Source organism: Carcharodon carcharias, chromosome 25 (genome assembly GCF_017639515.1).
Source record: "Carcharodon carcharias isolate sCarCar2 chromosome 25, sCarCar2.pri, whole genome shotgun sequence".
In the NCBI taxonomy this organism is placed as follows: domain Eukaryota; kingdom Metazoa; phylum Chordata; class Chondrichthyes; order Lamniformes; family Lamnidae; genus Carcharodon; species Carcharodon carcharias.
The window spans coordinates 36,108,096-36,125,684 of record NC_054491.1 but is presented as its reverse complement, the minus strand read 5'-3'; the positions used below and the strand labels follow the sequence as shown (position 1 = coordinate 36,125,684).

Here is a 17,589-nt window from a genome sequence, read left to right as displayed (position 1 = left end):
ACAGAATATCACACACCTACATGGTGGATGTGCTCTCCAAAATGGGGTTTGGGGAGGGAATCCACAATTGGATCCAACTGCTCTACACAAACATCAGTAGCGCAGTCTCAATCAATGGGTGGGAATCAGAAAGCTTTCTTATTAAATCTGGAGTCAGGCAGGGCTGCCCTCTCTCCCCTGTCCTGTTTGTGTGTTGCATAGAACCCTTTGCTGAGTCCATCAGGAAGGATCTGGTCATAAGAGGAGTGACAATCCCAGGCGGTGGAGACACTCTGGTCAAAGCCTTCCTGTACATGGACGATGTTACCATAGTCTGCTTGGATCCACTGTTGGTGCACAGACTGAGCGACATCTACGACCAGTTCGAACTGGCCTCAGGAGCCAGGGTAAATCATGGCAAGAACGAGGCCATGTTCTTTGGGAACTGGGCTGACCGATCCTTTGTCCCCTTCACTGTCAGGTGAAGGTGTTGGGGATATGGTTCAGAGGAACCGGGACATACGTTAGAAACCGGAAGGAGCGAGTGGCTATGGTGAAAAGAAAACTGGGCATGTGGGAGTGACGCTCCCTCTCCATTGCGGGTAAGAACATGGTCATCAAGTGTGAGGCACTCTCGCTGTTGCTGTACGTGGCGCAGGTCTGGCCCATTCCAGACTCCTGCGCGATGGCGACCACCCGAGCCATCTTTCGCTTTATTGGAGGTCGAAAATGGATCATGTCCGCAGAGACAAGATGTACAAACCTCTAGATAAAGGGGGAAGAAAACATGCTGAACATCGCCCTCCTACTGATGGCCACCTTTGTGTGTGGCTGCATCAAACTGTGCATAGACCCTCGGTACGCAAACACCAAGTGTCACTATGTGCTGAGGTTCTACCTGTCCCTGGTGTTGCGAAGGATGGGTCTGGCCACGCTGCCGCGGAATGCTCCAAGTAGTTGGACTGTGTGTACCACCTGTCCCTCATGGAAAAGGTTATGCAGAGAAACATCTTTGACCACAAGTCCATCAGGCAGTGGTCAGCACGTAACGACCTAGAGGCCCTGTGGGAAAAGGAGATTGTGGATCCTGTCAGATGGTTCCCCGAGCAGACTGTCAAAGTCATTTGGCAGAATGCCTCATCGCCAGAACTTTCCAACAAGCACCAAGATGTAGCTTGGCTGGTGGTGAGAAAGGTTCTCCCTGTCAGATCCTTCCTACACACCAGGAGTCTCACCCCCTCTGCACGTTGTCCTCGAGGTGGCTGTGGTGGGGAGGAGACTGTTGTTCACCTCCTTGTGGATTGTGCCTTTGCAAAGAAAGTCTGGAGAGAGATGCAGTGGTTTCTGTCGAGGTTCATCCCGAGCAGTTCTGTGCCACAGGACTCTGAGCTGTACAGCCTGTTCCCAGGGATACACACAGAAACTGCAGCTGGAGGATCATCAACTCGGTGAAAAATGCTCTTTGGTCTGCCCGAAACTTGTTGGTCTTCCAGGGCAAAGATTTGTCCCCGACCGAGTGTTGCAGACTGGCACATTCCAAGGTCCAGGACTACGTGCTGAGGGACGCACTAAAGCTTGGGGCAGCTGCCGCAAAGGGGCAATGGGGAAGGGTTGCTGTCTAAGACCTTTCTGCCATACTGCACCGAGGGACTGAGAACTGTATAGACCCCTCGGGCTGTATGACTTACAAGGAATGTTTGTAGTGAAAACTAAATGTATAATTGTATTGAAGCACCTGAGTGCAACATGATCTATGTCGATAACTTGAATACCAATGCACTGTCTGTAATGACCATGTTGAAATGTCTGTAATATTCATTGATTGCATTGAGGCACCTCATGATCTATGTGGAAAAGTTGAATATGATTGCACTTTTTGTGATGACCATTTTGAAATGTTTTGTAATGTTCTTTCAGATATTTTATGAATGAAGTACATTTTTCCAAAAAAAAGTTCCAGGATTTTGACCCAGCAATGACAATGGCTCTATAAGTCAGGAGGGTGTGTGACTTGGAGAGGAACCTGGATGGTGTTCCCATGCACTTGCTGCTCATGTCCTTCTGGGTGGTGGAGGTCACATGATTGGAAGGTCCTGCACTGCACACTATAAATAATGTGACCATGGTAGACAAGTGATGAAGGAAGTAGATGTTTTGGGTAGTGAATGAAGTGTTGATTAAATGGAATTTTTGTCCTGGATGGTGAAAAGCTGAGAATGTTTCTTATCTTGATTGGAGGTATTGGTCTACAATGCTTTTGCTTATTCAGATAAAACCGAACGGATAGCTATGGTGTTAGCATTTTTGTCTCTGATTCAGAAGGTTGTGGATTCAAGGCCTCCTCCAGGAAGTTGAGCATAAAATCTGGGAAGAGTCCACTGCAGTATTGTGGGAGTGTAGCATTATTGTGTGGCACTATATATTTCGGATGACAGCTGAATCAAAATCCTGTCTGAGCTCACAGAAGGATGCATGAGATCCCACATCACTATTTCGAAGAGCAGGGGATATCTTGCCAGTCCCCTGGCCAATATTTATTCCTCAGCCAACATAATTAAAACAGTTTACCCGGTCATTATCATATACTGATTGTGGGACTTTGCTGTGAGCAAATTGGCTGCTGCACTTCCTATGTTGCAATGGTGACTACACTTCAAAAGTATTTCTGAAAATAGAGATATGCTGTCAAAGCTTTTTGTCCTGCACTCACCAGGGCAAATGCAAGAATGCCAAATTTCAAAGCTCTAATTTGTGAAGACGTTGCCATAGCCAATGCACCAGGGAGCTATGTCCCCCATACTTGTTTAATCAAAAAGGTACAATGTCTAGACATATCCCTTTTGCCTGCAGAGGACAGGTCCCCGCATATGAATATGTGTAGCTTCTAGCAACTGTAAGTCAGCTACATTGTGAGCCTGACTGATAATTTTAAATTGGTTGTTGGTGTAATTCTTAGCACACTTGGGATTGTTTAGCAACTGCTGTCCAATCACGGAACCACATCTAACACTAGGCATTATGTTCTGAGTTTTGCAAGCACAGGTTGATTAGTACTCTGCTATTGCAAACAGCCGAAAAGACATGCTATTTGATATGATCTGTCATTTGGGATGGTACAGCAATTAAAATCAGGGATGTGGAACAGGTCAGAATTGTAGGATTGCGGGTTTCTTGGAGGGTTGCAGGACTGGAGGAAGTTGCAGAGCTAGGGAGGGGTGAGGATAGGGAGGGATTTTGAAAACAAGGATAAGAATTTTAAAACCAAGACATTGCTCAACTGGGACCCAATATGGATCAGCGAGCACAGGGGTTGTGTGCAAATAAGACTCAGTGGATATGGACAGCAGAATTTTGGATGAGCTTAAGTTTATGGAGGGTGTCTGACCAGAAACATATTGGAATAGTCAAGTCCAAGAGTGAACAAAGGTATGCTTGACAGTTTGAGGAAATGAACTGAGGCAGGGGTGAAGTCAGCTGGTTAGATGTCTTAGGCGGTTTTAGAGATAGTGTGGATATGTGGTTAGATGCTTATATTTGGGTCAATTATAACACCAAGGTTGTGTACCATCTGGTACAGCCTCAGTTTACAGTTGCTAGGGAGAGAAACTGAAGAGAATGGCTTTGATCTTACCAATATTTTGTTAGTGAAAATTTCTCATCCATTATTGGATGTCTCATTGAATAGACCATGAATCAACCTAAGCTGATGGGTTATTTGGTTACAATGGTGTAGTGGCTATGTCACTGGACCAGAAATCCAGTTTGCGAATTTTATTTTTAAAATCTATAAATAAAAGCTTGGAATCAGTAAAAAGTGACCAATAAGCAATTGGAATACAGTAACGGTCAGTCAGTGGTAATGTTGTTGGTAGACAAATTGTTGGAAACAAAAGGTTATGGTCTATTTTTTCTTTGTTGCTGGAAGGCAGTTTCCAGTGGGGTTTCTCAGGGCACAGTACAGAGGTCCCTTGCTTTTTGTGATATATATCAACATTAATGGGCACAATTAATAAATTTGCAGATGATGCAAAAAATGATTTCAGAGAAACCAGAGTCAACTGGCCTGGTTTGAATTTAAACAAAAGCTTGGCAGTTAACTGTACCCTGGTGCATTCCCCAGAGCAACACCTCTACCAATCAGAGTCTACTTGCCAACCAATCAGCATCCTCTTCTCAAGCAGTATGAATTGTTGCTTTCTTTTCTTTGAGATTTGGTATTCTTGTGATTCTGTCCTGATGAGTGTAAGGTGAAAAGCTTCAACGGCATGTCTCTTTTTTTCAGTAATTCTCAAGTTCTGCACTAACAAACAACTAAAAAATGATTTGTTGTTTGATAGTGAGGAAGAAAGCTGTAGCCTGAAGGAAGATATCAATAGACTGGTCAGATGGGTCGAAGTGAGAAATGTCAGGTAATGCAGTTGGGGAAGGCAGACAAAGGAAACTCAGTAAATTCTAGGATACTGAGAAGTGTAGAGAACAGAAAGACCTTGGACTATGTCCACAGATCTCTGAAGGTAAAAGGTTAGCAGATAAGGTAGTTCAAACTGTCTGAAGTACAGAATACAGGAACAGGGAGGTTAAACTAGAACTACCTAAAACACTAGTTGTTACAGCTAGAGTACTAGGTAATTGATCACCACATTAGAGGAAGGATATGATCGTACTAGAGAGAGTAGAGAGGACAGTTAGGAGAATATTGCCAGAAATGGGAGAATTTTAACAATGAGGAAAGATTAGATTGGCTGGGATTATTTTCTTTAGATAAGATTAAGCTGAGGGAGGGTCAATTGAGGTTTATAAAATTATGAGGGTCCTAAACGGAGCGGATAGAAAGGACTTAATTCCCTTAACAGAGAGGGGCATAGATTTAAAATAATTGGTGAAAGGATTAGAGGGGAGTTGAGAATTTTTCACCCAGATGGAACCTGCTGCTTGCGAGGGTGGTAGAGGCAGAAACCCTCATTGCATTTCAGAAAACACTTGAATTCACACACTCAGTGGCAGTAACCTATAGGGCTACGGGCCAAGAGCTGGAAAGCAGGCTAGGCCGGATTTCTCTTTTTTTGGCTAGCACACACATGATGGGCCAAATGGCTGTGCAAATTTTCAGTGGTGAGAGAGTCAGGTCTACAGTACAGACACTACAGTTATATTGTATTGTGTGTGTGTGTTATACACAGTACTGGTGCCCTTCAATTACTTTAAAGAGTAATGGATCGAGTCACAGGACACAGGGCCTCTTTGCATAAGTGAGACAAACGTAAACGAGCTCTGGAACGGGTTACAAGACTTCACTCGAAAACTACGTTGGTTTAAATAGACAATGCTCCCCAAATTCTATAGGAGAGAGGGGGTGGGCGGGGGAGTGAGGAGAGGGGAGAGGGGGCCAGGGTAGGGGGAAGAGGGAGAAGGGGCCGGGGGGGGGGCGGGGAATGGGGTGTCAGGGAAAGAGGGGGCGGAGGAGAGTAGGGAGGGAGAGCTGGGGCAGGGGAAGAGTGGGGAAGGAGAGTGTCGGGGGGAGGGGGGGGGGAGGAGGAGGAGAGGGTGGTGGTGGGGGGGTTGGGGGCGTGGGGGGGGGGGGAAGAGAGAGAGAGAGAGAAGAAAGGAAAAACATACCACATTTATTTGGATAACTATTCTCGTTTTAAAGACTAAACTCTCTTTATCCGACAGGAAATTGAAATCCTTAGCCTGAACTGGGAGCATTTCTCTGAAGCTGATCCACAGTTTCTAGCTCATAATTAATGGGAAACTAATTTATTTTGCAAACATTAAACATCCCTGTTGTAAAATAAGATGGGATATTAAAGAATGTCTCAGTGTAATTGCATTGCTCAGCTTACAGCAGTGAGTCACAGACCAGGGGGCGCCCCCAAGCTTGATCCCTGTTCTATGCAGTCAACTGTGAGGTGGGTGATGCTCGCAGTATTACATTTCTGGGCTGGGAATAAAAGATAGAATCAAGGATTTATAGACTAGAATGATACAAACAGAAGTAGGCCAATCTGGCCATTTGCCTGTGACAAGTCTGTGGTAAGGATCCTACTGGCTGATTCAGTAACCCCCTGCACATGTGTGAGGATGGGATCAAACTTAGTTGTGATGCCCTCCATGACCAAATAGGTTGCTGTCATTCACTGAATGCACGTAAAAAATGACCAGAGTGCAGATAAACCAATTAAGCTATACCAGCGAATTAGAAGCTTTGGTTGGGGGTGGGGGTGGGGTGCAAAAAGATATATGGGCAGCAGGAGGACATTAAAATCCACACTCATCAGAACCAAACTTCATACAGTGCATCGCAACCACCTTGAATGAGAAGCACACAGTACACCAATCCATACCACTCCTCGGTGTCCATGTGAACTCTTTATTTGACCAGGATAGAACATTAAGCCCAGCATAATAATGTTTTGGTCAGTTGCCATGAATCATTCATCAACCAATCGGACATTTCAGACAGATTGCCTCAGATAGGACGCAAAGTGTAAACAAACTCTCCGAGCGCTTCCTTTATTCCCAAACTAGTGTATATAAAAAAAATACAGCTCTTCTTCACAGGACAAGGCCTCAGTGCTGCCATCAATCGTAGCTGCTTTGGGTCATTTACGTTCTTGAGAGCCCTCGGTTATCCAAATCTTTCACCTATGGAGAGATAACAAAATGTGGAAAAGAGTTCTGAATGGTAAATGATCTTTGACAATTATTTTCTTTTTAAAAACAGCCCAGTTCCACCCCAGCATCACAGGTTAAGTGAACCAATCTCAAACGTGCAACCGAACGGTTAACTTCATAGGAGGAGATGACACACGGCCCATCAAGTCTTTTCACAACCCATTCAGTCAAGAAGTTTCTCCTCATCTCAGTCCCTAAATGATCAGCCCCTTATCCCGAGACTGTGCCCCTAGAATTCCCAGCCCAGGGAACAACCTCTTGACATCTACCCTGCCAAACCCCTTCAGAATCTTGTACTTTTCAATGTGATCAGCTCTCATTCTCTGGAGCTTGGAATGCAGGGAGTCCTCAGTTCAAGTTGTGGTTTCATTGGTGAAACTGCAACTAAGTGAGACAAGTGATTATCCCATAGGGATCAATGTTAAAGTTGGAATTAGGTGCCTTCAGGCATTTCTAGCTCGGAAAAACTGTTGTACAAGTTAACTTACTACACCATACACGTGCAGTAGTGTGCATTCCTAGCTGAAATAACTTGCGAAATAAAGTATTTCACTAAATATAAAAGAAATATAACATAAAAAACAATATTTAGAAAATGTATTCACCTGGAATACAGCACTTTTAAATTGACCAGGCTCCCTCCAGTGGCAGAAGTTGGTCATAACAGGTAGCTGAAGTTTCAGGCCCACCCGTACTAACCAGCCTCTGCCACTAGATGGAGCCCTTCAATGCCAATTCAGAACAGGAGCCTGCAGCCAGAAGAGGAGCAATTGAAAACGGACCTAGGGGGCTAAGGCATGAATAGAGCATGGGAGGCAAGCATGGGAAGCAACACTGGGAGGAGGCAAAGCCAGAAAGCAACGTCCCAGGGTCCAATCTAATGAAACTTTGCTGTACCACCTTCAACGTAAGTATATATTCCTTAAATAGAGGGACCAAAACTGCAAACAGTATTCCAGTTGTGGTCTCACCAAAGCCCTGGACAACTGTACCAAGACTTCTTTATTCATGTACTCCAATCTCCTTGCAATAATGGCCAACATGTAATTTGCCTTCCTAATTGCTTGTTGTAGCTTCATGTGAACTTTGTGTTCCTTGTATGAACACACCCAAGTCCCTTTGAACAGCATTTATAAGTTGCACGCCTTTAAAAAAAATTCTGCTTTTCTATTCTTACAAAATGAATAACCTCACACTTTCCCACACCATCTTGCATCTGCCATCTTGTTACCCTATCTTGTTGCACTTGCTCCTGTCTATATCTCTTTACAGCCAGCCTCTTTATGTCCTCCACAAGTTACATTCCCACCCGTGTCATTTGTATTCCCACTTTGTATCCTCAGTAAACTTGAATACATTACTCAGTCTTTATGTTCAAGTCATTAATTTAGATTGCAAATAGCTAAGGCCCCGGCACTGATCCTTGCAGCTCTCTGCTGGTCATAGCCTGCCAACTTGCCCTGTTTCCTGCATCTGCAATATTTTGCTTTTGCAATAGACTTAGAGCTGACTATAAAATAATAGAACGAACTAAAACAATGACATGGCTAGTGTTGATATTGATAGATTATTCCAGTTTAACAGTTTGGGGAAGCCTAGAGGACACAAATTCAGTGAAATGGAAATAGACTGGATGTTAGGCAGTTCTTCTCTCAGGGTATAGTGAGCCTCTGGAATGCAGTGCCAATGGGTGTGGTGGGTACTCACTGTCTTCAAGAGTGAGTTGGACTGGTTCCGGACTGGGGCAGGCATTGTATCATATAAAGGGCAAATCTCTTTATAGATAATGCTTGGTCAATGGGATTTTCCAGGGTATTTGTTCCTTTAAAGGATTAGGGCTTTTGCCTCTCAGGAGATTAGATGACAGATGGAAGCGTGGGGAGGGAAGAAATGCTTAGCCATGAAGCTCCAGCCACCATGGACCAACTGCTCTTTTCCTGTCTGCCAACTTCCATATGTTTCTATGCATAAACCCAGCAATAATACAACCCAGAAATGGACAAATGCAGCATTGCAATAGGATCATTGCACCACACTTCTACAACCCCATGGCAAAAAACTTGTGTATAATTGATAATTATATTTTGTAAGTATTTATTGTGATCCATTGGGCAACATTCACACCACACACTGAAGGCACTGTCCTCAAACAGTCAACCACACCATCAAAAGGTGATACCTACTAGCTTGAAACATGCAAGCCCATCTAACACTGGACTGTTTACAGTTATAACTAAAAAACTGACAGGAGGCAGCTCTTTGAAGGATAAACTCTTAGGCAAAGTTACATAAGACAAGTACAAAAATGTCAGTAACCCATAAAAATTTGAGCATGCTATATTTGAAAAATAATCCTCCCTTACAAAATCGAGCTGGAATTATATTCACACAGTGGCCAAACGTCCTCTGGTATTGCACTTAAACAGTCAGTCATTCATCACTGTCAGTAGGCTACGTAACTATGGGTGGCACAACAACCAAATCCCAAGTCATCCTCATTTGATATTCACCTATACAAGCATTGCTGCAGGAGTTGCTGCACAGCTACGAGGAGCGGAAGCTCGAAGATTTTTCACATCTATACTCAGGAGATTATAGTACTGAGGCCTTGAGCAAGATCAGTTAATTCATCAGAGATTGGGGACTGAACCTGGGATGCCCAGGCTGTGGTGATTCAGTGCTACTTGGCAAATTGATTTGGCTGTTGCAACGCTCTCTATTTTACTGAAGATGCCAAATCCTACAACTCACGAGCTGAAACCACCAGAATGCTGAGCGAGGTCACCTTGCAACAGTGAGCTATTGTACCCCGACAGTTGCGCACAGCTGTTTTCAGCACTTACCTTGTATATACGGACCAGCCAGTGTTCGGTGGTGTATGCCTCTTCTAGAACATCAAGCTCAAAGTCTTTGTTCCCAATCTCAGCATTCCTTACTCTGTCATATCCAGGCGGACGTTCTGTGGAAAAACAGTGACATCATTAACATAACTGTTAACATAGTCTTGTCAGCAGACTCCTTGTTAAGGCTCTATCCAATGCCAGTCTCAACTTAGCATTCAGAAGCAACCCATATAAAATGAAACCGAAACATTAGAATGATGCAGCATTGCAGGGTGGTGAGGGGGTGTTGAGGTGAAAAAGAGAGGGTCTTCTGGGGTCAATTGGTAAAGTACAAGTACACTAAAAGATAACCTGGACACACTTGATAAGGTTGTGTTAAGGAAGTTTTACATTGCCTCTTATCTGTACCTGGGATGTGGACGTCACTGGCTAGGCCAGCATTTAGTTCCCTTCCCTAATTGTCCTTGTTCAGAGGGCAGATTTCCTTCTCTAAAGGATATTAGTGAACCAGGTGGGTTTTTATGACAATTGGCAATGGTTTCATGGTCATCATAACTCCAGATTTGTATTGAATTCAAATTTCACCATCTGCCATGGTGGGATTTGAACCCAGGTCCCCAGGGCACTACCCTGGATCTCTGGATTACTAGTCCAGTGACAATACCATTATGCCACGATCTCCTTCCTCAGAGCAATTCTTTGGGAGATAATAATGACTGACTCCAATGAATTTTGATTCAGGTTGGATGAAATGATCTGTTCTTTGAAGGAGAAGGGGTATTTTCTATGCTTTATATCAGGGGCAAACTGCTGGGGAGTAAAGCCAGAATGCATCCCAGCGATTCTGAATGTACTCTCCATGTGCTCAGAGTGAACTTCAAACTCAAGATGCAGTTTATGTACTCTGCCCCAATCCCCTTTAATGCCATGTTGTAATTTGCGGAGTAGGAGGAATCTGGAGCCAGTCTTCCTTAACATAAGTTTATTCACAAATTTCCCCACACAAGTGGAAACCGGTCCTTATAGATACTTAAGAATAATGGCCTAATCTTTTCCCAATTAGTAACAGCTGCTCTCACAACTACAGCTTGCATTTCATTGTGACATGATTGCAACTTTAACATTCCAGACCCCATGTTTCCCTATTATTAGCTGCAGGTTTCAGAATTACAGCCAAGTCCATTGGCTGCTTTCACCTCAATACATTTCACGGTGAGTTTAGTGCTTACCCAGGAGAGAAGAGTTGAATTTTCAACCCTGCCCCTGACTCTAGGTCAGTCTGAAAGCCCAGTGCAGGTGTGACTCTCACCTTTCAATATCTTATGAAACACATTCGCAGATTTGCTATAGCATATCAAGGATACAATTCCTCACATCGATGTGTGCATGTAAAATGTCCTTAGGTGAAGGTCGGCAATGGATAACATATTTTAGAATGTGTCAGCTTTTAGAAGTTTATAAATACATCCTACCTGCTTGTTTCACTACTCAACCATCGTCAACATTTACTGATCATTGATACTAAACGATTAGTGATAAATGCAGTGTGTGAATTGGGTGTCAAAACACCGACTCTTCGGTGAAAAAACAAGACCACTACTTCTTCATTGGAGTTTCACTTCTATTTGTTAATGTCAGCTGTGGATCAGTTAGCACCTTCAAGTCATAAAGTCGTAGGTTCAATCCTCATTCAGCAGAACTAATTTAAACTGACAGTCCAGTGCAGCACTGAGGGAGTGCTGCACCGTCAGAGGTGTGGCCTTTCGTACAGGATATTAAACCAGGTGGACATAAAAGATCCCACAGCACTATTTTGAAGAAACAGCAAATTTGTCCTATTGTCCAAGCCAACATTTATCCCTCAACTGACATCAGTAAAACAGATTATCTGGTTGTTATCTCAATGCTGTTTGTAGAATCTTTCTGTGTGCAAACTAGTTGGTGTATTTCCGACAACACAATAGTGACTACATTCAAGCAGTATTATCATGGCTGTAAACATGGCAGGCATACAAGGAACTATATAAATACAGCTTTCTTCATTACGACATGGGTCGAGGCCCCCACTCCTGATTCAGGCTCAATTCCATTCTGATTTCAATGCTGGTGTAAAGGGTAAACTCTGCGCTGATGCTACAGTTAAATCACATCAACACACATTAAAAGACACGCATCGTTGGCACTCACTTGCTTCGGTGTAGACTTGGCCAAAGCGATAGTAACACATTTTGTACATCATACAGTTGAGCAGGACGGGGGAGCCCTCCCTGTCGACACGGAACTCTCCTGTCGGGGTGTAGTAATCGTGCTCCTTGATGTGTTTGCCTGTGTCTGTGCTTCCCCCAATTCTCACCATCCACAAAAACTTGTTTATATCTAAAGGGGAAAAAAAAAACACAAATGGAACAGGTGAAGTTTAAAAATAAAAAGTCTGCCCAGTATCATGTAGGTTGCCTTTAATTCCACAGTCGACCAGAAAAATGGAAATTCCAAGTGAAGCTCACTTGGAATCCAGATACTTATAATTCTGATGTTTCGACTTCTTCAGTCTAAACCTGGATCCAACAAAGTGAAAAGCAGCATATAACCAGAGTGGTAGCATATATTGTTTACTCAGCTTCTTGTTCCAACACTTACAGGCTGCTGGCAAGTGGGAGACTCCCTCTTTTGCCTTTCTCACATAAAAGCCTTTCTGGACATGTGGGCCAAGACTATAAGGATTTGCAATGGATTTGAGATTTTTGTTGTTTTGGAGTCATTTTAAAATACTGGTGAGGAATCAAGGATCTATTACTGTACCCACTCTGCTGATTAATTCCTTTTATTTGTTACTTCTGCCTCTTAATAGCATTCAAGAGCTACAGCATAACGAAGAGGAAACTCAATAAGCATTTGAAAAGGAAGAGTACAATATTATATCAGAAAAGGGAAATGATTAGAATAAGAGACTCCAGGTGGAGAGCTAGCACTGGCACAATTGGCTGAATGGCCTCCTTTTCTGCTCCTTTAGTAATGATTCGGTCTCAAATGAGATTTCCACGTAATAATGCACTTGTAAATCCAGGTTTTTTAGTTTTTTAAAATTCATGCAGTAAAATCTACCTTCTGAAACAAGAATGCTATTATGCACTTAAACAGCACAAGGAATTAATTTGCTGCCCTGTGCAACATTGAGCCGTACAAGAACATGCAGCTGCCTACAAAACAGTGAGGACACTTCAAAAGCAATTCAGTAACTTTGAAGTACTTAGGGACCTCCCAAGATAAGGTACCAATGAAAAGGTGCTTTACAAATCCAAGTTCCTTTCTTCCTTTATAGTAGGGGATGCTCCCAGATTCCTTCCTCAATCTGTACCAAGTCCATTAACTTCAGCCTGATCAATGGCTTGGCATTACAATTGACTACATTGTCAAAAAGGGGATAAAACTAGCAGAGTTCCTATTTTTGATCCAACTGATCATCCTGAAATATGGACATCAAGTAAGGGTGGGACTACAGTATCCTTCTTTGGACAGAAAGTCTGCCAAATCTCTCTACCTGGTTTAATATAGAATGAACGGTCATTGGAGAAAAGGTAATGAGGGTTCAAGACTCCCAGAAAATTGCAGCAAAAGAGGACAGAGCAAGCATGTTAACTGCGATGAAGCATCAACTGTAATTTTGAAGAGGGACCTCCATTAGCAAGCTTTCACTTCCAGACCCCCAGGCTCAAGTTGAAGCTTTACTCTCCTGCCTCCCCGCAGCTCATGATACCAGGAATAATATATCAACGTTGCCTAACCAACAGGAAACAGAGTCGGGATAGATGGATTATTTTCAGGTTGGCAAACTATAACGGGCGGGGTGCCTCAGGGATAAGTGATGGCGCCTCAACTATTTACAATCTATATCAATGGCTTGGATGAAGGAATAGTCTATTGTAGTCAAATTTGCTGATGCTACAAAGGTAAGTAGGAAAGTGAGTTGGGAGGAGGACAGAGCGTCTGTAAAGGGATATTAGATAGGTTAAGCAAGAGGGCAAAAATTTGGAAAATGTGAGGTTGTCCACTTTGATAGGAAGAACACGCAAAATATTATTTAAATTGAGAAAGACTACAGATTGCTGTCAACAGAGGGGTCTGGGTGCCCTCATACACGAACCACAAAAAGTTAGCATGCAGTTACAACAAATAATCAGGAAGGCAAATGGAATGTTGGCCTTTGTTGCAAGGGGAATGGAGTATAAACGTAGGCAAGTATTGTTACAACTGTACAGGGTGTTGGTGAAACCACACAAAGAGTACTGTGTACTTTTTGGTCTTATTGTAGGTATATTAGCAATGGAGGCAGTTCAGAGAGGGTTCATTAGGTTGATTCCTGGGATGAGGGGGTTGTCTTGAGGAAAGGTTAAGCTGGTTGGGCCTATAACCTTTGGAGTTTAAAGGGATGAGAGATGATCTTATTGAAACAGGGGGCTTGAACGGGTAAATACTGAAAGGACAGGAAAGGATTCCTCATGGTGCAGCCCAGCACTAGGGGGTCAGAGTTTCAAATAAGGGATTTCCCATTTAAGTTGGAGAAGAGGGGGAATTTCTTCTCTCATAGGGTTGTTAATTTTTGGAGTTGTCTACCTGAGAGAGCAGTGGAGGCTAGGTCATTGAATATATTCAAGCCAGAGTTTGACAGATTTTTGATCTATAAGAGAGTCAAGGGCTATGGAAGGCAGGCAGGAAAGTGGAGTTAAAGCCACATATCAGATCAACCATGATCTTATTGAGTGATGGACAGGCACAAGGGGCCAAATGGCCTACTCCTGCTATTTACATTCTTATGCTTTCTAAGTTTGAAGCCACCATCTGTGGAACTATTTAAGTTCCTAATCATGGAATGTAGAAACACGAAGATACATTACCATCCGAGGAATATCCTGTGAGACCACCAAAAATGACCAATACGTAGCTAACATCCAGCTCTCTCATGATCTCGTAGGCCTTCTCCTCTGGAGAAGCCATTGCCTAATAGTGAATAAATATACCCAGTGTTAATAACATTTGGATGCAATATCGATAAATATTTCACTAATTCTTTCTACCCTTGTCTGGTCAGAATTCTATCCCACACTTCTGTGGCTGTGAGAACATGTACATCTTCTAATATCTTGCCTTCTGAGGTTATGTTATTGGGATATCAGGTAAATGTGGTTTTCCCTTTGCAGAGTTTCTATTAATGCATGTCACCAGGTCTTGCATTAGATGAATTTACGCTGTGGCTCAGCAATGCTCTGGACTGTCAATTTCCAATTAAATATCGTCTTTAACACTGGGGAGAATGGATACTTTAGCAAGAGGGAGAAGAGTCAGTGGAGGTGATTGAAGGTGAGAAGCTTTATGGAGGCTTTTGATGAGTGTAAGAGTTAGAACAATATAGAGGATTTAAGAATGTAAAGGCTGGAGAGAACAGTGCAGGCCTGGAGTGGATTGGCCAGGGGCAAAGCCAGTTCTGGTCTTGCACCTGTGATATAACACAGGAAGACATCCTAAGACGCTTCAGGTGGGAGAGATTTGGACTGAAAGATAGACAATTTAAGAATCTGTTGAAAGCTAGGTTTTTGCAGTGAGGGAAGGATCAAGGCAAAGAGGTACAAGGTGGGTGTTCCAGAGGGTGGGACCGAGAAAGGTCTGTCATTAAGAATCGGCCAGAAGGGGAGACACATAGCAGCGCAAAGACAGAAGGCAGAACGGCATGAGTGCAGACAAAGTGTTACTTGGTGGTTGTGAGGCTGGAGTGGAATGTGATGAGGATGAGCAGGAGTTTTTAAATAAGGCCAATGGTATTGAAATCACTGGGCTGGGAGAAATGGCAGAGTTTTGAAAGGGTTAAACTTGGATGCCAGTGAGGGAGGAGTTGGAAAGGTTCAATTTGGGGGCCTGGTTGCATCAATGGAACAGGATGAGGTAGGGACAGAAAAATGCAACATTATAGAGACATAACAGTCACCTGTTTGCCAAGAATACTGATTTCACTGAACTACGTAACCTAATTGAAATTTTCAAGAGCTAAGATTATTTTAGACACATGAATTTCCAATTTTTCATTTTCATTGTCTGTGCTCATTAATTTTTCAGTTTCATTGTTAGTGCTCGTTAATTTTTCAGTTAGTTAATTTTCCAAATAAAAATTAGAAATTTTGCATCTTCTGGCTTTTCAGTCATGGAAGAGCCAGAGAATTAAACTTTTATTGTACATCACAAACCAATGTTAGACAGCACAGTGTAAAGGCAAAATCTGATGCAGAGTCTTGCATTTACTAATAAATGCTGTATATAATGGCTTGCTGTAGTTATGAGATGTTTCCAGGACTGGGAAATTCCAACAGGGAAAAAAAGATTTACATTTATGTAGCATCTTTCACAGCCTAAGGACCCCCAAAGCACTTTGTGGCCATGAAGTCACTGTTGTAATGTAGGAAATGTGGCAGCCAAAAAAACACAAAATTCTGTCACAAGTAGCAACTAGTAAGTGACTAAATTGTATATTTTAGGTGTGGGTTGAGGGATAAATGTTGACAAGGATACCAGGGAGAATCCCCTGCTCTTCAAGTGGTGCTGTGCACTCTTACAACCCCATCTGAGGGGACAGATGGGGGCCATTGTTCAACATTTCAGTCAAAAGACAGCACCTCCAACAATGCAGCACTCCCTCAGTGCTCAACTGGAGTGCAAACCTAGATTAATCCCTCAAGCCTCAGGAAGAGTTTGTGTCCACAGCCTCCTGACTCAAAGGTGAGGGTGCTACTTCTGAGCCGTGGCATTTTGGGTGCAGGGTACTGGATGGCTTTAAGCAAAAAAACAAAAATTGCTGGAAATGCTCAGCAGGTCAGGCAGCAGCTGCGAATAAAGAAACAGAGTTAATGATTCAGGTCAATGAACTTTCATCAGAAGTGAAAAAATTAAAGATGTAACAGGTTTAAGTCAGTACAGAGACAGAGAAAGAGGGGGTAGGATGAAAGAAAGCAGATAGAAGGAAGGCTGGTGATAAGGTAGGAAAGATTAAATGACAAAAAGGATGATGGTGCAAGGCAAAAGGAGATGGATGGTAATGGGACAGGTAAAGGAACAAAAGATAGATTCTAGAGAAGGGGTAAATGGCAAAAGCAGCATCATTGCCAACATCTGCTTGAAAGAAATGGCAGTGGTGGCTATGAGCTGAAACAGTTGACCTCAATGTTGAGATCTGGAAGGCTGTAAAGTGCCTAATCAAAAGATGAGGTGCTATTATTCCTAAAGCAGTATAGGAGGCCAAGGACAGAATGGGAGTGGGGCAGAAAATTAAAGCTGACAGGTGACCAGTGCCAGAATCTTCCATTGATCGGGTGGGCACGTGTCCGACCCGAATGCAAGTGAAATGATGCTGGGCGTGCATCCTGACGTCATCACACACGCGGACAATACTGAGGTCAGTGGGCACGCGTGGGAGTGGGAGCTGAACCCTACGACAATTAAAAGGTCAATTAAGGCCACTGAAAACCCTATTGTCCACAATTTTATGTTGCCCGTGCAATTTTGCACTCGTCGCACAGGCAAAAAGGGCAGCCCGTTTTTAATGAAGCCTCACCCAAGGGTGGGATGAAATGTCCAGGGTGAAACATATTGAAAAATGATATCTGGGGACTGATATTTTTTGAATGCTGCTGTCAGGTGCTTGAATGTGTTACATAGACACAGTTTGCTGTATTTTTGTCTTCTCATTTAATTTCTACAGGTCTGCAGCTCCCTGATGCAGCACCGCAGCAGCTCTCTGCCTTCAGGGAGCTCGCTAGAGATGCCCACCTGCACCACCACTTTTGTCAGTGCCCGCCCTCTTCCCGCACCTCTTGGCAGCGCTGAGGCTTTCTCAGCACGTGTTTCACGCTGGCTGGCCGTTAATTGGCCAGCCAGTGTGAAATTGTGTTTGGGGGCCAATCGCAGACGGAAGCACATTTTGTGTCCGCTTCCAGGCTCGCTGACTTGGCACACACGCCAAGCACGAAATTCAGGCCCAGAAGCTTGGGATCAAGCTTGCGGGCTTGCATTTGGCCTCTCCAATGTTGTGGACACTGCATCGTGAGCAGCG

The 17,589-nt window shown here is 43.4% G+C and overlaps 1 protein-coding gene across 2 annotated transcripts in view; it reads right to left on the bottom strand.

Annotated features, from left to right (window-relative positions):
- Positions 1–6,335: 6,335 nt before the first annotated feature.
- Positions 6,336–17,589, bottom strand: part of stt3a (STT3 oligosaccharyltransferase complex catalytic subunit A) — a 67,459-nt gene continuing 56,205 nt past the window's right edge. For both annotated transcript variants that reach the window (XM_041174532.1, XM_041174531.1), the window contains 4 exons: positions 14,390–14,492; positions 11,685–11,873; positions 9,498–9,613; positions 6,336–6,624 (listed from right to left, as the gene is read on the bottom strand). In XM_041174532.1, the coding sequence (XP_041030466.1) occupies positions 6,586–6,624; positions 9,498–9,613; positions 11,685–11,873; positions 14,390–14,492 (447 nt within the window). In that variant the 3' untranslated portion in view covers positions 6,336–6,585. The remainder of the gene's footprint in view (positions 6,625–9,497; positions 9,614–11,684; positions 11,874–14,389; positions 14,493–17,589) is intronic.